The 25,119-nt window shown below is 36.6% G+C and overlaps 1 protein-coding gene and 1 long non-coding RNA gene across 3 annotated transcripts; one reads left to right on the forward strand and one right to left on the reverse strand.

The window, feature by feature from the left end:
• Positions 1-1,866: 1,866 nt before the first annotated feature.
• Positions 1,867-25,119, reverse strand: LOC127451525 (RNA-binding protein, mRNA-processing factor 2a-like). Of its 2 annotated transcripts, XM_051716273.1 has the most exons (9): positions 24,862-25,119; positions 17,548-17,583; positions 13,123-13,200; positions 9,854-9,892; positions 9,374-9,436; positions 8,680-8,830; positions 8,106-8,254; positions 3,152-3,221; positions 1,867-3,057 (listed from the first exon to the last, which is right to left on the reverse strand). In XM_051716273.1, the coding sequence occupies exons 1-8, from the start codon at positions 25,102-25,104 to the stop codon at positions 3,159-3,161; spliced, it is 822 nt and encodes a 273-aa protein (XP_051572233.1). In that variant the 5' UTR covers positions 25,105-25,119; the 3' UTR covers positions 1,867-3,057; positions 3,152-3,158. The 2 variants fall into 2 exon arrangements, with proteins under 2 accessions (XP_051572233.1, XP_051572238.1); XM_051716278.1 differs by lacking the exons at positions 17,548-17,583; positions 24,862-25,119 and adding an exon at positions 14,963-15,564.
• LOC127451557 (uncharacterized) lies at positions 16,916-22,994 on the forward strand. Its single transcript, XR_007899112.1, has 4 exons — positions 16,916-17,300; positions 17,476-17,613; positions 19,616-19,793; positions 19,935-22,994. It is a non-coding gene; the product is annotated as an uncharacterized LOC127451557 (long non-coding RNA).

Here is a 25,119-nt window from a genome sequence, read left to right on the forward strand (position 1 = left end):
TATGGCTGGGTATCAACTTAAAAAAACCTGTACAATTACAACTGAATCATTTCCTCTAGAGGGCAGCACTGATCTTACATTTTCCTTTTGACTTCTGCTTAAAGGAATAGTTCACCAAAAAATGAAAATTATTTCATCATTAACTCTCATGCCAACCCTCACGCCATCTCAAATGTGTATGACTTTCTTTCATCTGCAGAACATAAAGATTTTTAGAATATCTCAGCTCTGTTGGTCCTCATAATGCAAGTAAATAGTGGCCAGACCTTTCAAGCTCAAAAAACACATGCAGGCAGCATAAAAAGAAATCCATACGAATCCAGTGGTTTAATATATGTCTTCTGAAGCAATGAAATCACTTTAGGTGAGAAACAGATTGATATTTAAATCCTTTTTTACTATAAATCTCTACTTTTACTTTCAGAATGTGAAAATATAAAATATAGATTTGTATCTCTCACACACCTATCATATAGCTTCTGAAGATATGGATTTAACCACTGGAGTCTTAGATTACATTTATGCTTCCTTTATGTGCTTTTTGGAGCTTCACATTTCTGGTCACCATTCACTTGCATTGTGAGGACCTACAGAGCTGAAATATTCTTCTAAAAATCTTTGTGTTCAGCAGAAGAAAGTCATACACCTCTGGGATGGCATGAAGGTGAGTAAATGAGAATTTTCATTTCAAGTGTTCATTGATGTTATTAGAGGTTTTTAAATGCATCAAATACAAGACCATAATTACCAGTACTGAAACAGAGCAAATAATTTTATTTCACTGTTTAGCATTTTAGAGATTAAAGTATGGTCTAATAATAACAAAAATTGAAAAAAAAAAAAAAAAAAAAAAAAATACACAATACATTTTAATGCATTCCCATTTTAATACTATAATCATACAATAGTATTTTACTTTTTTTTTTTTTACACCAAACACTATTTTTAAGTACATTTTTAAATGTCTGAATTAAGCATTACTATATCCACATTAAAACCATGCACCTTTGTAGCATATTTTTATATTCAGGGTATTAACTTGAAAAAGCAATTTAAAGTTAGTTTTGTGCCACACTGACAGTCACATCAATGAAAATCACAACATAACCCCTGAAAATGCTATAAAAGGACAAAAAAAAAAAAAAAAAAAACTCGATTTACTCGATCTAAAAAAATAAAAATAACCAAGGGAACTTAAATTAACAGTTGATTCAAATAATAGTGTCTTGTCAGCTTTACTTAATCCATTTGAGTTGGGACAACATTAATTTTTGTTTGTTTAACTGAAACTGGGCAGAGGATTTCTAGTTCCCAGCATGCTTTGCTTGGGACTCGACAGGGAGTAATTGTTAAAATTAAGTGTTATTTTACTGGTATGTGTCTTTGTGCAAGATGAATATAAAGGGGGAGACTTGTTAGTGTTTAATGTTGTTGTCGATATTTAGAAGAATTTCTGTTATGTAGTAGTTTTGGGGGTTTACCATCATGTTGAATAGTGAAGCTTGAGCCTATGTTGAGGATCAGTACATTGAGTATTCTACATATTGCTTTATCCATTGGGCAATTGCCGTGCTAATCATAGCATAGTGCTTCCCACCAGCATGTATTTGCATGCTAATAATTCCTAGCACTTGCTAACATAAAGTTTCATTTAAGTTATGACATGATAACTTTTTACTTTCATCATTCAAGTAGAGATAACAACTGAAATAAGTAAAAATTGCATGCTACTTTTAATAAAACTTAAAATATGTGGAACCACTGTCCATGATTAAATCAAGTCACCATTCACTTGCATTGTGAGGACCTACTGAACTGAAATATTCTAAAAATCTGTGTGTTCAGCAGAAACATACACATCTGGGATGGGTGAGTAAATGAGGGAATTTTTATTTAAGTGTTCAATGTTATTAGAGGTTTTTAAAAGACCATAATTACCAGTACTGAAACAGCAAATTTAATTTCACTGTTTAGCATTTAAGAGATTAAAGTATGGTCTAATAATAACTTAAAAAAATAAAACACAAGACATTTTAATGCATTCCCATTTTAATACTATAATCATACAATAGTATTTTTTTTTTTTTTTTTTGCACAACTCCTACTGCCAAGTGCAAGAGAGATTTTTTTTTTCACACCAAACACCATTTTTAAATGTCTGAATTAAGCATTACTATATCCACATTAAAACCATGCACCTTTGTAGCATATTTTTAATATTCAGAGTATTAACTTGAAAAAGCAATTTAATGTTAGCAGCCAAAATCTGCCATCCACATACTGTTAGTTTTGTGCCACAAAGACAGTCAAATCAATGAAAATCACAACTTAACCCCTGAAAATGCTATAAAAGGACATTGATTCAAAATCAGAAACAGAGGTGGGAGAAGAGAAAATGAAAGTGATTAAAGGGATAATTCACCTAAAAATGGATACTTATTTACAAAGTTACAAATAACTTAGATTACTTAATTGCAAAAACACTTCCCGCATACACAATACTGAGACTGTCTGATCATATTTCTTAAAGTCAGATACTCTGTTACATTGGAAATGGTGAAACCATCTGTTTGCCTGCCTAGACATCACATTTCCCATCAAAACATGAGTTAGCCACTGTTTGCATGTAACATGAGCAACTTTAAAGACAAAGCTACCAAACACCTGTCATGGAAGAAATTAAACATACTAGAATGATGCACAGAACTACACTTCATGCCAAAACATGCTCAAATGTCTGTATGTCCCTTGATTGTCTCTTATCCCTTATACTCACAGCAAATCTCATTGAGAAAAAAAAAAAAAACCCAGAGAGGAACTGATCCATTAAGAACTACCAAAGTCTATTGAACCATCTATTTGCATCTAATACTGCATGCATATGGAAATATGACTTGCATAGCTCAAATTCTCATCTTCATTGCCAAATTCCAAACGAGTTAAATACATTTAAAAAAAAAAAAAAAAAAAAAAAAAAAAAAATATTCAAATGAAGTGGACCGATTTTAAACTGGAGCTTCAAGGCAGCATTTGATGAGAAAATTGCTTACTGCACACCTGAAAGGGAATAAGAAACAGAACACAAAATAAGTGACTGTAAAACATTAACCAATTTAAGCACAGTGTTGAATGAAGGGGGTAATGTCCTTACTAGGTATTTAACAAAACTGCCGTGATTTCCATCCAGGCTGGGATGACTCTGCGGAGGGATACCAGCGCATCTAAAAGAGAAGGCATTGAACAAATATACAGTTTATTTAACTCCGATCAGTGCCAATGGTATGACAAATTGTTCAGTACTTTGACTATATTCACCTGACAAACTGATCATCAGTTCATAATCTTAAGGCTTGACTATAAAACTTCCTTTCAGGAAAGCATGTGACAAAGCCAAGGAAATCGTCACAATTTATTGGCATGAGACCAAAGCGGTCACAGCTATATTTAAAAAATAAATAAATAAAATAAAAAAAAAAAAAAAAAAAAAAACTGTATACTTCATTCCAGCACACCTTTTGTGCAAAGCCAATTAGCCATGATCACTCTTTGCTTTACTTGACAATTAAATAGCCTCTACCTTACCTGGGACAGGTAATGTTATTGAGTGAAGAAATTGCTTTCTACCCAAACCACAAACTGTATTGCCATGAAATTAAATCATGGAGCTCTACATAACAGCAGTGATTTAGCACAAAAAAAAAAAAAAAATCGAAACATCCTCACTTTCAACTGCCTTTATTTTCAGCAATAATGTAAATATTTGTATGAACAACGATTCAACAACTAAGACAAACTGAACAAGCTTCACAGACGTGTGTGGGTGGGGGTTCAAAATCAAAAGTAACAATCAGTATCTCCTCATGGACTGCACCAGATTTGCCAGTTCTTGCTGCGAGATGTTACCCCACTCTTCCTCCAAGGCACTTGCAAGTTCCCGGACATTTCTGGGGAGAAATGGCCCTAGCCCTCACCCTCTGATCCAACAGGTCCCAGATGTGCTCAATGGGACTAAGATCCGGGCTTGTCGCTGGCAATGGCAGAACACTGACATTCCCCTCTTGCAGGAAATCACGCACAGAATGAGCAGTATGGCTGGTGGCATTGTCATGCTTGAGGGTCACGTCAGGATGAGCCTGCAGGAAGGGTACCACATGAGGGAGGAGGATGTCTTCCCTGTAATGCACAGCGTTGAGATTGAGCTTGTTATCATTGCAGGCAGTCCGATGATGCTGTGACACCGCCCCAGACAATGACGGACCCTCCACCTCCAAATCGATCCTGCTCCAAAGTACAGGCCTCGGTGTAACGCGCACTCCTTCAACGATAAACGCGAGTCCGACCATTACCCCGGTGAGACAAAACCACGACTTGTCAGTGAAGAGCTCTTTTTGCCAGTCCTGTCTGGTCCAGCGAAGGTGGGTTTGTGCCCTTAGGCGACATTGTTGCCGGTGATGTCTGGTAAGGACCTGCCTTACAACAGGCCTACAAGCCCTCAGTCCAGCCTCTCTCAGCCAACTGCGGACAGTCCGAGCACTGATGGAGGGAATGTGTATTCCTGGTGTAACCCGGGCAGTTGTTGTTGTTGCCATCCTGTACCTGTCCCACAGGTGTGATATTCGAATGTACCGATCCTGTGCAGGTGTTGTTACACGTGGTCTGCCACTGTGTGGACGATCAGCTGTCCTTCCTGTCTCAAGTGTCTCACAGTACGGACTGGCCACATCTGCAGTCCTCATGCCCAGGGTCCCTGCTCATCTGCGTGAATGTGCCTTAGGCATGCTGCATCTCTCTTTTGGCGTTTTTCAGAGTCAGTAGAAAGGTCTCTTTAGGGTCCAAAGTTTTTATAACTGTGACCTTAATTGCCTACTGTCTGTAAGCTGTTAGTGTCTTAACAACTGTCCCACAGGTGCATGTTCATTAATTGTTTATGGTTCATTGAACAAGCATGGAAAACATTAAGCCCTTTACAATAAAGATCTGTAAAGTTATCTGGATTTTTACAAAATTCTTTAAGATACAGTGTCCTGAAAAAAGGGATGTTTCTTTTTTTTTTTTTTTGCTGATATATCTCAGCATTACACATATACACACACACGAAGTCAGAAGTTTACATACACTTTGTTAGTATATGGTAGCATTGCCTTTAAATTGTTTAACTTGGGTCAAATGTTTTTGGTAGCCTTCCACAAGCTTCCTCACAATAAGTTGCTCAAATTTTGGCCCATTCCTCCAGACAGAACTGGTGTAACCTAATCAGGTTTGTAGGCCTCCTTGCTCACACACGCTTTCAGTTCTGCCCACAAATTTCCTATCGGATTGAGGTCAGGGCTTTGTGATGGCCATTCCAGTGCCTTGACTTTGTTGTCCTTAAGCCATTTTGCCACAACTATGGAGGTATACTTGGGGTCATTGTCCATTTGGAAGACCCATTTGCGACCAAGCTTTAACTTCCTAGCTGATGTCTTGAGACATTGCTTCAATATATCCACATAATTTTCCTTCCTCTTGATGCCATTTATTTTGTGAAGTGCACCAGTCCATCCTGCATCAAAGCACCCCCACAACATGATGCTGCCACCCCCATGCTTCACGGTAGGGATGGTGTTCTTTGGCTTGCAAGCCTCACCCTTTTTCCTCCTCACCCTTTTTCCTCCAAACATAAAGGTCATTATGGCCAAACAGTTCGATTTGTTTCATTAAACCAGAGGACATTTCTCCAAAAAGATCTTTGTCCTCATGTGCACTTGCAAACTGTACACTGGCTTTTTTTTTTTTTTTTTTTTTTTTTTAAATGGCCGTTTTGGAACAGTGGCTTCATCCTTGCCGAGCAGCCTTTCAGGTTATGTCGATATAGGACTCGTTTTACTGTGGATATAGATACTCGTCTACCCATTTCCTCCAGCATCTTCACAAGGCCCTTTGCTGTTGTTCTGGGATAGATTAACGTTAATCTCTAGAGACAGAATGCATCTCCTCCCTGAGTGGTATAATGGCTGCATGGTCACATGGTGTTCATACTTGCATACTATTGTTTGTACAGATGAACGTAGTATCATCAGGCATTTGGAAATTGCTCCCAAGGATGAACCAGAGTTATGGAGGCCCACAGTTTTTTTTTTTTTTTTTTTTTTTTTCCTGAGGTCTTGGCTGATTTCTTTTGATATTCCCATGATGTCAAGGAAAGAGGCACTTTGAAGGTAGGCCTTAAAATACATCCAGAGGTACACCTCCTATCAGAAGTTAATTGGTTAACTGTCTAAAGGCTTAACATCATTTTCTGGAATTTTCCAAGCTGCTCAAAGGCACAGTTAACTTAGTGTATGTAAACTTCTGACCCACTGGAATTGTGGTAGTCAATTAAAAGTGAAACAATCTGTCTAAATAATTGTTGGAAAAATTACTTGTCATGCAAAGTAGATGTCCTAAACGACTTGCCAAAACTATATAGTTTGCTAATATTAAATCTGGAGTGGTTAAAAAAAAAAAAAAAAAAAGTTTAATGACTTCAGCCTAAGTGCATGTAAACTTCAGACTTCAACAGTATGTACATTGATTAACAAACTTTGAGATGTTTTCAGCGAGACCCTCAAGTAATACAACAAACAGTAAACAGTAACATCTATTGAGACCTAAAGATCCCCAACTGACTCACTTCCAACAGATACAATCTAAAAATACTTACCTCAATCCTTAAGTGGTTGCCAACTGGGTCAAAACATTTACAATGTTTTGAAAGACATTAACCTTTCAAATGAAATGATTTAGATAGTGGCTATAAAAAGGCCTCATTAAGACTGCAAAATCTATGGTTTAATAATTTTGGGGTTTGCATTAGGCCTAACAAAGCACATTTAGTGTCAAACCAATCTTCAAATAATTAGTGGCTTTTAAAAGGCCTCATTGAGATTGCAAAATCAAGTTTTCTAATCATGTTTGGGTGTGCATTATGAGTCTCGGCTCATTTAGTGTAAAACTCAAGTTGAATATTTAATAAATGTGACTGATGGAACATTCAAATTACTGATGCTTCACCTTTTGATTTGTAAACAATTTAATATTTTATATATATTTTATCTTGACAGAATGACAAGGTTCTAATTAGTCACTAGCCATTCAGCAGATATTTTCATTCAAAGTGAAATACAGCATTCTAATCACAGGGAGAATTTAAAAGACAGACTAACCCCCAAGTTAGATGCTCTTACATAAGTGTATAGTCAAAAGGCACGATTATGATCTTAAAGGAATATGGCAAACACTAAAACAAAAACTCAATAGGGTTACTCAATCTAAAAAAAAATAAAGTGTAACTAAGGGAACTTAAATTAAGGTGATACATATAATAATAATTAAAAAATAAAAAGTTTGGTTTTAATCCATTAGTGTTGGGACAACATTAGTTCGTTTAACTGAAACTGGGCAGAGGATTTCTAGGTCCCAGCATGCTTTCTTGGGACTCGACAGGGAGTAATTGTTAAAATTAAGTGTTATTTTACTGGTATGTGTCTTTGTGCAAGATGAATATAAAGGGGGAGACTTGTTAGTGTTTAATGTTGTTGTCGATATTTAGAAGAACTTCTGTTATGTAGTAGTTTTGGGGGTTTACAATCATGTTGAATAGTGAAGCTTGAGCCTATGTTGAGGATCAGTACATTGAGTATTCTACATATTGCTTTATCCATTGGGCAATTGCTGTGCTAATCATAGCATAGTGCTTCCCACCAGCATGTGTTTGCATGCTAATATCTCCTATCACTTGCTAACATATCACTAAAGTGTTTCATTTAAATTTACTTTAACATGTTAAATTTGGTTAACTTTCATCCTTCAAGTAGAGATAATTTAATTCAGTTAACATTACATGGTACTTTTAATAAAACTCATTTCAAATGTCGAACCACTGTCCATGATAAATTCAAGTTCAGTCAAATAGTTTTTTTTTTTTTTTTTTTTTTTTTTTTGAGTGAAGGGTTGAATCTATGATAATTTTCTGTATAACGGCTCAATCTGCAATACATCTGCTTTATTACAACAAGACATTGTTTCGGTCCACAGTTTGGCAAATAATTTAATTTTAAGAATCATATAGAAAAATATAGTCTCACCTGAGCATGAAGTGCAGCAGCAGCTGCGGCGGCGGCTGGATAGGTGAAAGCAGTGTGGGGCAGGCTGGGGCTGAGCTCTGGGGTGTAGAGAGAGTAAGGTGACCAGGCCTCTGGAGATGCCGGAATCAGTGCTGCCCCTGTCAAATCATCTGAGGAGGCACAGTAAAGCATCACCTCAGCATGTCATACATGCCTGAAATCTCCACTTCAAATAATAAAAAATTAAAATAAAACTCAAAACGCAGTGTTAGACAATAAATTGTATAGACCGAGTCACAAGGTCTTTACATGCTTAATGCTAACAGCAGAGGCAGGAACTGAGTATTTGGTACCTTGTGTAATTTCTGTGACTTTGCTTGGAACAGGAGAGAGGTTAAATGAGATGTGAAGTGCTAACGTTGAATTTGAGTAATAGAAATAACAGAACGGAAAAGGCCATTTGCTAATGACGCATGCATGTGGAGGTGGATTAGTTGTTCTTGCGTTATCCCAAGCTCTACTCTAGATGCATAGCTACAGTGTGTGCCTGTCTGTCTCTGCAATGTGTGAGCTACCATGTGGGCCGTAAACTTACATGGGTCCCGTGCTATGAAGTGTGCTCCTAGAGCTGGGTGGATATTTGTGGGATTTGGAGTGCCCATCAGCTTACTCTTTGCCATCTTCGTGTTGGCTTTAGCAAACTCTAACCGGAGGGTCTGCGGGTTTTCAGGGTCAAATCGAACCCCCTGGAGACACAAGGTGGGGAGGGGGATAGAGTAATAGGGATGGGTTGTGCCTGACTGACAGACCCTGGTCAGCTGTGCAGTGTGTCTTAAGCTGGTGCTCACATGCAGGTGAACATTTCTACTAGTGACTGAACGGCAAAGCTAGTGGTTAACAGAGGCAAGACAGAGACGCTACACACTAAAGACAAGAGAAAAATTACCATCGATTGTCTACTGTAGAGTGGGTTCTCCTTAACGATCAGTAATGCTTGGATGTTTTGAAATAACCTTGTATGCTTATGTTACATAATGAATATGGGACACCTTAAGGTCAACAATACAATAGATACTTTAATCAAGGCACCCAATGAGATTTAAACCAAAAATGCGCCATATTAAAACATGTCATGTCCTTGTGTGCTATAAACTGTGCATGTTTAAAAGGAATGTTCCTAAAGTATATACCAAGCATCTAAACCACATCAACTATATGAATCCAGCTGGGCATCATCCAACAGATTTTCAATAATTCAAGTCATTGCTTACAGATGACTGGGTTCTTACGTTTAATGCATTTTTTGCCGCTTCAGCGCCAGAACGACTGTCAAAGGTTACAAACCCAACAGGCTGGAAAAGAAAAGAGAACAATCAATGGCCAAAAGCACACAAGTACCTAAAACACAAAAGGATGTGACTAAAAATGCTTTTCACTTAAAGGTACAATACCCATCAAATAAAATTATATTTTTATTTATATTTATATATAAATAAAATTATATTTTTATTTATATATATATATATATATATATATATATATATATATATATATATATATATAATTTATTTTTTACTACTACTAATTAAACTATCATCATCATCATTTGTTAGCTTAACACAGAACAATAGGTATTTTCCATAAATCCACAAGCCTAAAATCAAAATCCATCTTAACACATAGGGGGAAAAGCAGCACAAATGCAAACAAATCATTTAAAATACTAGAACAAGTCAGCGGTGATATCCGACAAGGTCCGATATCCTCACCTGCTTGGATGTTAACTTGATTAGTGAACCCTCATAACCCTGAAAAGGAAAATAAATCCAATTAGTAGCAATGCAGTCACATGCTAGAAAAGGAAGAAATTCCTGCTGCACTCCCCTGAAGAGGCCGATAGTCATCTTCGATAGAGTTCACTTTTACAGAGAATGCACTCTACAGCACTGCAAACATGCCTGACCCAAGCTGCATCTCTCTCTGTTATACATCTCAATTCAATTTGTAAACTTAATCCTCCTCCTCCAATAAATTTTTTTCCTGTGGCTTGGGGACAGAGGTGGGTAGTAACGTGCTACAATTACTCCATTACATTTACTTGAGTAACTTTTTGGATTTGTTTTTACATTGAGTAGGTTTAAAAGTGGGTACTTTTTACTCTCACTCAAGTACATTTCTAATTAATTTTTTTTTTTACTTTTACTTCTTTACAATGGGTGGTGTTCCTGTCATTACATTATTGGTTTTAATTTTAATGTGTAATTTATTGAGAGATTATTGAATGGGACTTTTAGAGAGGGGAAGTTCACACAGCTGCGTGCGCTGTGCCGATGTCACAGACTGTCACTCAATCACTGCTGCAGCATCAAACTCTTCAAAGTGAAACACTTTTCACTCCGCACAGTGAAAAAGAATAGTTTAATCATGCAATGCCTTCATTTAACACCAAGACAAGTGGATATTTCAAGATTAAAATCTCAGCTCCAATTTAAGGCAGCACGCAGAGGTAAGTTTTGGCTCTAATGCGAACGCGGGCTTTTCTGTGTAATGAGATGGTCATTTTCAGGGTGATAATGTAAGTGGGCTCTTGACATAAGATTTTAAGTGTACATTTTTAAATCAGTGCAGCAATATATCAGTGCGCTTTGTCCCGCACGTCATGAGCAGTATTTACGCACTTACCACGTGCCCTCGCGGGGGTACTGGAAACTATTGCAGCTACTTCAGGCGGATTAACCGTATAAATCCATATAAACATCCAAGTTAAGTGTAAACGTCTTTTGCTCTGCCATTCGCGTGATCAACAACTGGAGCGCGAACAGACAGCATTTCTGCATGTGCATAGTGAGGTTTGCGGGGTGCGCGGCAATCGTATGACGAAGAGAGTGGCTGTTACTGAAATCGTTCACTCATTCACCATTTCCTATATAGTGCACTAACTGCCATTCACTATCTCAGCAGTTAAGTGAACGAAACGAGTGAGTGATTCGGACGCTGATGTATGGAGCTCTGGGTCTGTCGCAGAAACAACGTCACATATGAAATTGTTAAACACTTGGGCCTTACTTGTTATTTTTATTAAATAATATATTAATACAATAAATCTTCATTCTGTTTGTCATTTTTAATATATACTGTGTGTTAATATAAAGAGTAAACACATTTGATCAAATAAAGAGTACATTTTAAAATGTATCTGTATGTTTTGCCTCTTACTTTAATCAAGTAATGATTTGTCAAGAAGTAATTTACTACATTCAGCATGAAATAAAACACTGCAGGAGTGAAGGAAACAGTAAACTCCCAGCTCGTACATCTTCCTCATGGTGAACTGTGGGCAATTAACCATTGTCGAGTGTACATCAAATGTACACTCGAAATTAGAGTGCACTGTGGGTAATAATGAGTGAACAAAGTAGGGAACGAATGGCTCACTCAGAATTCAGACACTCCTAAAAAATGGCAGACACTCGAAATAGTGCACTATATAGTGGATAGGGGGCGGTTTCAGACACAGTGAGTGTTGGGGTTGGTGCCCTATTCATGAGGCTGCATACTCTGCATTTAGAGAGTGGCGGTACTGCTGTACAGAACTAATGATCTAAATTCTTTCGACAATGAAAACTGTAACTACACTGAAATAAGAATCCATACAGGACTTTAAAAGCTATGAAATAGAGAAAGAAGGCATTGATAAAGCATGATCTTGCTTTGGTTTATATTTCAGCATTATATGTCCTTGTGGGACATTTTCACTGTAATAATTACTAGAAATGTTTCCAAACCTCTCTTCTTGACAAATTCATCCAGAAGAGCCATTAAAGGGATAGTTCACCCAAAAATTACACTTCTCATTTACTCACCCTCATGCCACCCCAGATGTGTGACTTACTTTCATCTGCTGAACTCAATTTTAGAAGAATTTCTCAGCTCTGTAGGTCCATACAATGCAAGTGAATGGGTGGCAACATTTTAAAGCTAAACAAAAATCACATAAGTCATCATAAATGTAATCCATAAGACTCCAGTGGTTAAATCAGTATCTTCAGAAGGGATATGATATGAGAATGTGTGGATGAGAAACAGATCACTTTCACATTCTTGTTTTTGGTGATTCACATCCTTCTCTGCATATCGCCCCCAGCTGTCTAGCAAAATGACATATTGTTTCTCACCCACACCTATAATATCACTTCTGAAGATATGGATTTAACCACTGGAGTATTATGGATTACTCTTATGCTGCCTTTATGTGCTTTTTGGAGCATCAATTTTGGTCTACAGAGCTGAAATGTTCTTCTAAAAATCTTAATTTGTGTTCTGCAGAAGAAAGGAAGTCATACACATCTGGGATGGCATGAGGGTGAGTAAATAATGAGAAATTTCATTTTTGGGTAAACTCTCTTTAAAGTGATAGCTCAGCCATAATTTAATATTCTGTCATCATGTCCCTACCCTCACGTTGTTCCAAACCAGTGTGACGCTTTGTATTATGTGGAACAAAATATGTTAGACAGAATTTTAGGGACTGACAGTCTCGGTTACCACTCGTTCACTTTCAAAATATGGAGAAAAAATAAATTCGCTGAAAGTAAATAGTGACCAAGGCTAACATTCTGTCTAATATCTCATTGTGTTGAATGGAAGAAAGTCATACAGGTTTGGAACAACATGGTGATGACAGAATTTCCATTAATAATAATTCTGCAATACATGTTAAATGTGTATCATATAATGGAATATAGGGGAGTTCAAATCTATTATGTCATTTGTGAAAGTAACGAGTTACTACTCGAGTAGTCTTGTAATTGGATACTTTAATTATGTTAGCACTTTTACTTCTACTTGAGTAATTAAAGTAATTGTACTTTTACTTGAGTACAGTATTTGGTTACTCTACCCACCTCTGCTTGGGGAGAGTATAATAATGATCCAATTAAATGAAGACATTAGGACTCAGGTCAACAGTTACAGCGTAACGGACAATGAGGAGATTTACAATTTAAGGGTTTTGATTTATTCCTCTTTATGTCTTTACCTTAAATGGTCGAAACAGCAGGTAGAGTTCACGAGGTTTGATATCTGTTGGTAGACCACTGACAAAGAGAGTTCGGACCTGAAAATTTAACAGAGGAAATAAGTAAAATGAAATGAGATCCATTACATAAAATGTTAGAGTCCTCAAATTAGTAAATAGATATTTTATTTTTTTGGAGACGCAGTATAAAGGTGCTATCAGCACACTACTAAGGTCCACTGGAACAAAGTCAAAGACATTACATGAGGAAAAACCTGAACTCTAATAAAAAAAAATTACAAAATGCAGGAATTGTGCTAAAAACATGTTGGTACAATACAGGGGCGGGGCCAGAAAGGTGGAACAGGGTGGCAGCTGCCACCCTAAAAATGAGCTTTGCCACCTCACTTGCCAACTCTGACCCCGCTCGCGTCCTGGTGACTGTGCGCAACGGCTTAACCCATCTGTGTCGTATATGGTCCATAACAGCGTTCCACCTTGGTAGATAAATCCCCTAGACTCTTGCCACCCCTGGCAAAAAATCCTGGACATGCCCCTGATACAACAGAAATATTCAAATGCAGTAACCTTAAATAAAATAAGGACAACTTCATGGTCAAAACCACAGAAACTTGGAGAAATGCATCAAGTATAGCCACGTTTGGTTGAATGGCAATAGAAACAAACAAATGTGCATCCCTTCGCTTTTGACTTAAAAGCCACAATGGACTGCCAGTGGAACAGCACTTCCTTCCCCCGAGCGTAACACCATTCCTTAGCCTTCAACCACATCTCCATAATCTCTCATCTTAATGCTTAATCTGACATACACAGTATCAGTTCAAATACACATTCTGTATGAGTTTCATTTAAAAAAAAATAAAAAATAAAAATAAAAAAAAAACCCTCACTTAAAAAGTAGTTTAAAGTTAAGATTTAACAATGACTATTCCAACACCAAGTGGAAGGATATGTTATGAGCCTGACAAATGCAATATTTATCCCATTAGCTGCTAATATTAATCCATATAGCCTGTAGTCAGAATCAAAAAGTAATTTTTGTAGAATGTGTGAGATATGATGTCTAAATGGTGATAAGGATCAAAATGTCTTGTATAATCAAAGTCTGGACATTGTTCATTTAAATTATAAAATGAATAGCAACACACACGTGAAACATGCATCAATTCATAGGCTATGGTCTTATATTCGCCGACTTCATTTTTAATTGCCTTATTTGCTGTTCTCTGTATATAGTGAAAAACCACATAAGAAAATTGAGAATATCCTAAAGGAGTAAGACTGAAGCCAAAATTCAGATAAGTGATTTTGGTCTGTGATACATAAAAGTTAAGGCAGCTAGCGTCACTAAATTAAGATGCTTTAAGATAATGGATTTGAACAAACAAGCGCATTTTGCCACCACATTTAACATCAATTTGCTAAGAATTTAAAAAAATAAGTAGCAGAGTAATTCGTTTTAAAAATATGTTGCGATATGAGCAAATTTAACACCAAACACCTCAATACATTGTTTTTACGCCAAAGTCAATAATAAAAATATAAATAAAATTAAAATCAATTTTTAAATATATTTAATCTCAACACGCTTAAAAAAAAAAAAAATCTGCAAATATATTATTTTAATTTCAAAGTCATGAGTATCAAATGAAAACCATAAGTAGCCTAACATCCATAAACAAACTGAACTTCTCTTTTAAACGTCGAGAAATTACTTTTTTCCATTCAGTCAGACAGCAAAAGCTGCTCAGGGAGACGCTCCCTTCTAAACATTTCACACGTTTGAGGCAAATTAATCAAGTTTCTCGTTATAACACCTCAGTCACAACAACACTCTTACCTCCTCTTCAATAGTGATATTGTTGTTTAACTCGGAGTCAGATTTGATACTCATCTTGAAGGTAAACTTAAGACACGCAGAAGAACCGGCAGAAGTTTCGTTTTCAGCGTTGAAGTACGTCCGAAAGTGCGACTAGAGCTTAATGACGATCCGTGCGGGTCTCAGCAGCAGCAGAACTTGTGCAAGAACATTCAGAGAGCTCGTGTCAAAAGTGGCAGGTGAACTGAAGAAGCGAAGGTGACTCGGTGAAAAGAAGTGCAAAGTGTGTGTTGGGGAGAAAACAAAATAGGAGCAATGGCGGTGCCAACACTGCTCACATTTACCCTGTTTTTAAATATTAAATCTCAAAAAATGCAGAGATCATGGGTGAAACCCGTTCCATAGTTGACCTGCACTCCAATTAGGTCATCAAGTGAGATGGGGCGAGATCGACTAGGAAAGGTTGCAGCTGGTGGATAAGCCAACCCCTCTATTAGTGAATCATCGCCTTCATGTATGGACCAATTAGAATTAGAAGCGCTCCTTTTATTATTGAAGACGTCTCATGTCAAGTATATTAGGGAGAGAGTCTGCTAGTAAATAAATAACCGACAGAATGTGCATATTCATTTGTTTAACCAAGGGATATAACAACTTTGTAAATCTCGCTTATACTTTTAAGGGGGCACTCATGAAAGGGTCATGGGTGCATATCCTTGATTTGTTTGTCGAAAAAAGGAGCTATTCTAAAAATAAACCTGACATTTGAGTGCACTTAATTATGGGAACATCTGTTTAAAAGGATAGCTACTTGTCTGTTCCTCTAAGCACTACAAGATACAACACACAATGCATAAAGATGAATTACGGACCATGACCATCCATACATGTACGCCATGGTCCTTTATTATAAAGCTCATATAATTTTATGTTGGACTATTTGCACCTTAAATTGGAATTCTGGCCAGTTTCCTGACATTGTGTAGTCGGACAATCAAAGTAAAAGAGCTTGCAGAAGCCGGCGGGGTGTGGCGGGGGTTGAAAACTTGCCCTCTTCTGTACTGATTGACCCAGTGTTGTTTTGTACAATCTGTCTAAATATAGATAAATTCTTTTTGCTTGGCCTCATAAGGGAACTATGAACTATTTATAAATGCTACAGATGTTTATACACAGACCTTCGGTTTGTTTGAGGCCCTGTCTTATAGTAATGGCTTATTTCGGTTTCAAGCTCTGAACTGATAGTGTTTAAAGCTTTAAGGTACAAATAAATTGTTTGGAGTTCATATGAAAACACATTTACTGACAAAATTGTCCACCATGTCCTTTGTAGCTGTTCTGATGTCAGCTTTTCCATTAACACACATTCTAACAGTAACCTATGCCTCTTGTCTTGTTCTCAGGGGTTTAAAAATAAGTCACACAGAGCCAAAGATGATTATATAGTAGACAGACTGATAGACATATCAGTGGCGTGCTCTTAAAGAATGACAAGTGGACAGATTGGCTGAGTGTGGACATGCCACAGCCAGAAGAGTGCTGCCGTTCGTCTCAGACATTACATTGCAAAGTGACATTCCCAACCAAAGTATTAAAAACATGTAAGGATTGAATTTCTTTTAAGTATACTCTGTAAGTCTCTTTAAAATGCTCTTAAAAATGAAAATCCTGTCATCATTTGTTCACCCTCATGTTGTTCCACACTTGTATGACTTTTGTTCTTCCATGGAACACAAAAGAAGATTTTGGCAGAAACGTTGCCTCAGCCACCGTTCACTTTTATTGCATGAAAGGGAATGGTGACGAAGGCTGTCATTCTGCCTAACATCTTTTGTGTTCCATGGAAGAACGAAAGTCATACGGGTTTGGAACAACATGAGGGTGAGTAAATGATGACAGAATTTTCATATTTGGGTGAACTATCTCTTTAAGATTTAACAAAGCAAATAATATGGTGTCATAATAGTGACCGGTATTGCTAATCCGAGCAAAGGTGATGCCCATTTCTCGGTGAATTGTTTATCCAATTCCCATTTCGTGTTATCTGTTTGTTACTGGTGAAGTGCCTAAAAAAAAGCCTGTACATTGGGGCCAGAATCCGGCGATGAGGCCTTCATGTTTTATTGGAGAAGAGCAGGCCCACTGTCCCAAAAGCCACCTCAATCCACACTCCTCCTCCTTATGCCTCACTGGCCCCATCCCATTGCATCAGCATCACAGAGCTCCACAGCACTTAGCTTGTGTTCCCTGTGTCCTATGTGCCTCACTGCGTAGCCACCATTTACTCCAGCTCTCCCCCTTTCAGCTCTGAGGAGACGTTCAAGTCTGAATAAGGATATCAAATGGTTATTCTTTTTTGGTGAGGTTCTGTTACTTTAGTTGTGCATAACTGATTATGTTTTTGGAAGCTTAAGAGATTTTGATTGATATATCGTTTGATGAGTTATGTTGGGTGTTTGTTCTGTGCGTCCACATTAATAGGCCTTCTAACCACAAATAATTCTTTGATGCGCTTTTCTGAATCCTGTCAACAGGATGATCTGAATGTAAAGGGATTTTTCCAAGACAGACAAATATGAAATATTTTTGCCACTATAAAAACAAACCATTGTAGAGTCTCTGGAACAATTGTTGATGCAGATCTGGATAAAACAAACACAAACAGAATTATGGTGAGTAATGCTTGCAACAATACAGTCATCTTCCTGTTTACTTCTTGATGGCCTCTTTTGCTTCTTGAAGCAATGAGACCTTGTGACCAAAGGATATTAGTATGGCCTTTAGCATTCTCTTGCATCTGTATTCTCTTGAACTGTCATGACAAAGTTGACAAGAGACCAAGTGTTAATCTATCATTTCCTCTATCTATTGCCATCTGTTTTTGCTTCTATAAAAGGAAAGTACCCTATAAAGAAAACATAAATCATATTTGATTGATTTTGTTTGTTAGTTTGAAGCAACTATATTTAAAATCTTTCTCACCAGGGTAATTTCTTATTCACATCATAAATGTTACATTTAAAACTAAATCTTTTTATGTCCTCCCTTATATTTTCACAAGTGATCCCTTGTTTCCTGTTTAAATCTGGAAAATGCACATTAAGGGTTATGCTGTTGAAACAAAGGGCAATAAGTTCCCAGAGAGACCAGTTAGGATTGGATTCCATGGAGTTTTGACAATGTCTTACATAAATATTCCATACATTCAGAAAATGTAATCCCAGCCAAACTGTTGTCTAACATAAGAAGTTTGTTAAATATAAGTAAAGTCTTATTGGGACCATGTGTAACACTAAAAAAAAATGCTTAAAATGTACATGATTTAATCATGTACATCAGTTCCGCATGAATCAATTAAGTTACATCAACATATTTTTTTGTCTTGGTTTAAGTCATTAATTATTTAATTGATTTAGGTTATTTCAACATAATGGAATAAAGTTAGTTTTAAATGGTCCAATTAAGTAGCCTGAAAGTGATTTTATATGTGTCTCTAACATGATTAATTTCCCAAGTTTTACAAAAGATTTTGTATCATAATACTGATTTAATGAATTATATATTAATTACCTAATGTTTAGCTAGCAATAGCATACATTAGCATGCTAAATAGTGATTGTTCCATGAGTAAAGCAACAATCAATATGTTGTTTGTGCCCATCCTCAATATAAGCAAAAGCTCCATTCTTCACCACAATGGTAACCCAGCATAGCAGAATCTGTTCTAAATCCCAAAATAACAACATTAAACTCTATTAAGCCTCCTTCTTTTCTCATCTAGCTAAAAAATGCATAAAATAAAATTTCTTTAAAAATGTTTACTCTCCGCATCAAGTCCTATGCAAAGCATGCTGGGAACTACAAATCCCCTGCTCAAACACCCTTTCCCATGTTGTTGAACATACTTGATTGGTTCACATTCACCCAGCATAATGTAATCTAATACAGTGCACATTTTAGAGAATTACATTAATCGGAAGCAAAGAAAACAAGTTTGGATGAGGAACACAATTTTGTTGTGTAGATCAAAAATAATATGATTTAGTAAATCGGACAACCTACGTTTTCCTGTTTTTTCAGTGAAGGTAAAAAACAAGACCATAAATAGTCAATACTCTGGAAAGTGGATGGGAACATAACATTTTGGCTCTGTTCCTTTTGCCTAGACTGGCTGCCAAACAGGACAAATTAAAACCAATTCCCAAAGAGGCGCTTTAGTACTAGGTCTCAAATAATTGGGCTTAGCTCATACTGAGATAAGCAAACGTGAGCTACTGTGTATTCAGACAAATTTGAACCATTTGAATAAACTGATGCTGTCCAATGTCAGAAACTTTCAATTAAGGACAGGATGGACAGACTTCATTCAGCCCTTTTAATCACCCCCTTTAGTACTAATAAAAAGTATTAATATTATACAGTGCCTTAAGCACAATTGGAGTCTAGAAGAGATTTTATGCACTCTATGGCGGCTGTCTGTACCAGTTTTCCAAGAATGCTGTTCCGAGTGTTGTGTTTAATCTAATTACAAAGTACTTAATTACTGTAATCTTATTACTTTTAAATAAAAATACAGTGTAACATGTTACATTTAAAATTCTTGTAATCAGATTAAAGTTACTGACCATCAGTTAAATTAATTACTTTTAAGTACATTACTTGGGTTACACACAGGGGCCGAACAGGCGGTGATAAGCTGAAATGGGCTGAAAACAGCGCCGTGATATGCCAAAGGAGGCTGCGATATGTAGAAATGGACAGTGACTGTCCATTTCTACATGACAGAATGGAAACAACTTTTGGGCCAGCGACACCTCCCTCCCTCCACAACAGCTTTTGGGCCGGTTTCTAGGTAAAATCCATGGCCGGTTTCTCTTCCAAGTCCGCCCCTGATTACACATATTTCTATATAAAATAATATTATTTATGTAGAATAAATAAATAAAAAAATAATATATATTCATATGTACGTCTGTCTGTGTTTCTGTTACAGCTGAAGGGTGTGTGACCCAAAACAAGCAATTGGAAGGGAGAAATGTGTGGTGGTGAGTGCATGACTTGTGTGCGACAATGACCAAGGAAGGAATACATTCATTGAAGGCAAAAACAAAAACACTGGTAACACTTTACAATAAGGTTCAATTGGTTCACATTAGTTAACAATGTTAGTTAACATGAACTAACAATGAACAATACTTTTCAGCAATTATTAATATTGGTTTATGTTAATTTCAACATATAATAATACATTTTTGAAATCAAAAGTTGTATAAGTTAAAAAAGTTAATGCACTATGAAATAACATGAACTAACAATGAATAATTGTATTTTTATTAACTAACATTAACAAAGATTAATAAATGCTGTAAAAATATATTGTTCATTGTTAGTTCATGATACCTAATGTGTTAACTAATGTTAATGAATGGAACCGTATTGTAAAGTGTTACCAAAACATTTCTGAAAAAAAGGGTTTTAGAAAGTAATGCAAAACTTACCTTTTCGATTAAGTAATCAGTAAAGTAATCTGATTACAATTTTAAAATAATGAATTAGCCATTTGTAGTGGATTACTTTTTTGAGCAACTAATCCAACACTGGCGGTTCCACATAGTATTTTATAGACTTTTATATGCTACGTCTACATTAATCCAGATAAATTTAAAAATGCGTTTTCATTTTCAAAATGTCCACACCGCCATTTTCAAACATTTTCCAAAAGTTGATCGTCCACACTGAAATGAATGAAAACTCTTAAATCCCCTTACAGCGCATGCGAAAAATCACCATTCCATGTATGAGCTGAAATGCAATTGTCCTCGTGTTTCATCGCCGGACAGCAATACAGAGTAAACTTCGCGTCGCCTTTGAAGGAATGGATTGTGAAGGCTGAACAAAGTAACATTTGTCTTTAACAACGCTCTCTAAGTGAATAACAGGCATATTAAAGCTGCTACAATGTGGGCAATGTGGGACTGCGTCACATGACAGCAAATACCTCATCATTTTCAGATATCTCCGTCTTCCCTGTCCACACTACAACACAATAACGACGTTTTCAAATTTATCCACTTGGGAGAGCGTTTTCAAAAAGCTCCATTTTCGCTGACAAAAACGCCATCTCAGTGTGGACGGAAGGCCAAAACACAGAGAAAAAGATGCGTTGTCAAAAGAAAACACATTAGTGTGGACAAAGCCTCAGCCTATTTGTGTGATTTTAATTCATACAAAGTTATTGGCAATATGGTATCACATCTTGATTTTAAGGGATGATTATTATGAGCAAGGTTTTTTTTTTTTTTTTTTTTATAAGGTTTTGTGGGTTTTTATTTAGCATCAAGCACAAACACATCTTTAGTGACTCACTTTTCTGATGGCGCAAGCGGAACTTCATTTGCACATTTTAAACCTCCCTCACAGCACAGCCTGCAAAGTAGAACTCCAGAAACACAGAAAAACCAGTCAAGAGGAACTGATCTCATCAAATATTAAACAGATGTCGGGGGAGTGATTCAGTGATGCATGGGCTGTTAAGGCTTGAATAAGGGGGCGCGCATGATGGATCTTAAGTGGGCCAGTACGTATGCATATGCTAAAATTTACCTTCACAATAGGTGAAAAGTAAAAGGTACATTATCACATTGAATTCAGAGAAAATGTTCTGGTGTTGACTTGTGCTTTTACCATTTGGAAAAATGTTGTTAAGAAACTTCCATGATTAAATACTGCATAATTCACTGTGTTGTTAAAAAAGGCACTCTGTATTCTCTTGAAACTGCTCGGAAATCCTAGCCTATCCTATCTTCCCAGCATCAATCTTTCTCAGTTTAAGGAATGTTTTAGTAGACAGTAAGGACAATCACTTGGAGTCACTAGAAAAGGCAATGCATTCCAAACGTAAATACTGGCGAGTGGGCCTGGACACTGTGCAGCTGTCCATCACATCTACTAACGTCTCAGCCTCTAAGAAAGATGAATATTTCACAATGACCCTCCCTTTTGCATGGGCCTGTCAGCCCCTGTTTCTTTCCACAACTGCACAACACTCTCTCTGGACTTAAGAGGACAGCACAGTTTGCATTATTCAGACGCACCATGCTGTGCTCTTTATGCCCCTTTAAAAAGGGGGGCATATGGGATGATAAATAAAGCAGCCTAATTGTAACCATACATCAGAAATGTGCCTAGCGCTCCATAGCCAGTGCAAGTCTGAAAGTATGCGCTTGTATGAAACTCTGTGTTGACTCAGCCGCAGAGAGAAGGAAGCTGCGAGTGGTAAAAGTTTTTAAAACACAACCTCACTTACCCTTTGTTGTTTACATAATATGGGACACAGTTATGCCCAGAAATGTGGACACAGTGTTTGTGGAGTGATAGGATTGAGAATGAGGAACAAAAGGCCTACTGACATCAAATGTTTGATAGGCAGCCAGGAGGACAGCTGCTTGCTCAGGTCATGCAGTATTAATCTATTTTTATCAATAATAATAATAATAATAATAATAATAATGATGGTGGTGGTTTTGGAGTGCATCTGACTTTTAAGCAATGACAATGATTAATCATGGTTCTTATAATATGACACTTCAAAGAGATCAGAGTCATAACCGTTTATACACTACCAGTCAAAAGAAACACTTGACTGTTTTTCATGATCTTAAAAATCTTTTGATCTGAAGGCGTATGCTTAAATGTTTGAATTAGTTTTGTAGACAAAAATATAATTGTGCCACCATATTAATTTATTTCATTACAAAACTAAAATTTAATACAAATAAAACATTAAAAGTTTTTGAAATTGATGACTTGGACCAAATAATAAAGAGAAGCAGCCAATTATTGCCCAACATAGATGGGAACTCCTTCAATACTGTTTAAAATGCACCCCAGGGTGATACCTCAAGAAGTTGGTTGAGAAAATGTCAAGAGTACATGTCTGCAAATTCTAGGCAAAGGGTGACTACTTTGAAGATGCTAAAATATAACACAGTTTTGATTTATTTTGGATTTTGTTTAGTCACAACATAATTCCCATAGTTCCATTTATGTTATTCCATAGTTTTGATGACTTTACTATTATTCTAAAATGTGAAGAAAAAAATTATAATAAAGAATGAGTTAGTGTTTCAAAACTTTTTACTGGTAGTATATATATATATATATCAGTAATATGATTACAGTAATGGGTGTAAGGCAATTACAGAGTAATTAATTACTGTAATCAGTGTTTATTACATTACATTTTAAATTATTGTAATCAGATTACGTTACCTTCAATTAAGTTAATTACTTTTAAGAACATTACTTGGGTTTCATATATTTCTAAAATTATATTATTTATGTGGAATACATTTAAAACATGAATAATGTTAATGTCTTTTTGCATTTCTGTGTCAGCTGAAGGGTGTGCATCCTCTAATGTGTCGTAATGGAGAAATGTGTGGTGCTGAGTGTACGACTTGCATTTTGACAATGAACAAGAAATAATTTGTTGCATTTTTCTGTGAAAAAGGGTTTAGAAAGTAACTTCAATGTAAAGTAATTAGTAATGTGATTCCTTTAAAATTAAGTAATCAGAAAAATAATCCAATTACAATTTTGAGAAGTAATTAGTAATTTGTAGATTACTTTTTGAGTAATTTACAGGACACAGTTTATAATCATACTGTATCTGATAAGTTTAGTGTCATCTTTGATTTGCTTCGTGACACTTTTATTAGTCATTTGCTAAAATCAGTCTGTGTTAAATGTGAAACACTACCCTATTGGCCAGATTAGTATTGGTAACTGTTGTTGGCCATATGGGCAAGTGTGAGCTCCATTTTTCCGGGTGAAATGTGCACAGATGGGGCGCCAAAAGTGAATTGTGTAGCGAGTTGTTTTCAGCTGTACAGGCTGTAATACAGTAAAGACGATTGCATATTTTATAAACTATACCCCCAACCCAAGAGTTCTTCTAATAACCACACTACACCTCTTTCCTCTTAATTATTGAATGATTGTTTCCAAAATGTTTGTTCCACAGATATGACACAAGTTACATCCTTATGAAGAACATGCTGAAGTAGCTATAAAACTCAATTCCCTTAGGCTAGGTCTATAATCGAAATGCTCTCCGTCCACACTGCCATTTACAAGCGCTTTTCAAAAGTTGCTTGTCCACACTGAAACATATGAAAACTCTTAAATCGCCTTACTGCATATGCAAAAAATGAAATGCAATTGTCCTCGTGTTCCACCGCCGGACAGCAATTATGAGTCAACCTCCCGTTGCCTTTAAAGGAATGCAATGTGAAGGTTGTACAAAGTAACATTTATCTTTAACAACGCTATCAAAGTAAATAACAGGTACAACGCCGCTACAACATTGGCCCCCATCTTGATTGTTTTGGGTTGAATGGATCACATGACTGTGTCACATGACAACAAATACATCATAGTTTTCAGATATCTCTATTTCCCCTGTCCACACTACAACATGAAGATGCGTTTTAAATTTATCCACTTGGGCGAGCACTTTCGCAAAGCTCAGTTTTTGCTGTCAAAAACGCAGTCTCAGTGTGGACAGAAGGCCAAAACATAGAAAAAAAAGATGCATTTTCAAACGCAATAGCGTGGACGTGGCCTTAGTGGGATTCCTATTGAACACATTTTCTAATGTTAAAGGTCTTGATCTCAATTGTGTTGACAATAGTTATATTGTAATTCAGTATGGCTTTCTAAAAAACCCAAAAAACTTCTGTTTCTAAGATTATGGGTCTCTTCAATGCCATGTTTGAGTTTACATGTACATGTTTATTCAATAACGTCAAAAAGGCTTTTGACTTCGGTGCGCTAAATCCTGTATCTACAGGTTATAAATCAAGACTTTTCGAAATGTTGTTTAACATGTCCCTTTCAAACAAGACTATTGTATATACCCTCAATCCTTTTACATCTCTCCTTTTCCTCAGATGATAGTATATCCCAGTGTTTTGAGGCTGGTGGGGGTAGGCGATGTCATCCATGGGCTGATGTATACCACCTGCCTTGGCCTCAGTCTGACCCTCCGCCGCCCCCACAGCAGAGGCATTCCACAACCTTCCAGAGTCATGTTTGTACAGAGGAAGTTTAGACAACCCTCCCTTTAAACTTAGCCCTGCAAATGACCAGCCTCGCTCCATGCCTCTTTTTCGAAT

The sequence above is a fragment of the Myxocyprinus asiaticus genome, chromosome 2, assembly GCF_019703515.2.
Source record: "Myxocyprinus asiaticus isolate MX2 ecotype Aquarium Trade chromosome 2, UBuf_Myxa_2, whole genome shotgun sequence".
NCBI lineage: Eukaryota > Metazoa > Chordata > Actinopteri > Cypriniformes > Catostomidae > Myxocyprinus > Myxocyprinus asiaticus.

Excerpts from the sequence above, each read along its gene's own strand:
- LOC127451525 (XM_051716273.1), bottom strand. The coding sequence starts at position 25,104 with ATGGAGCGAGGCTGGTCATTTGCAGGGCTAAGTTTAAAGGGAGGGTTG. Across the intron at positions 9,893-13,122 it reads TGCTGTTTCGACCATTTAAG|GGTTATGAGGGTTCACTAAT; the intron begins GTAAAGACATAA and ends TTTCCTTTTCAG. Across the intron at positions 3,222-8,105 it reads CTGCTGCACTTCATGCTCAG|ATGCGCTGGTATCCCTCCGC; the intron begins GTGAGACTATAT and ends CTTCTCTTTTAG.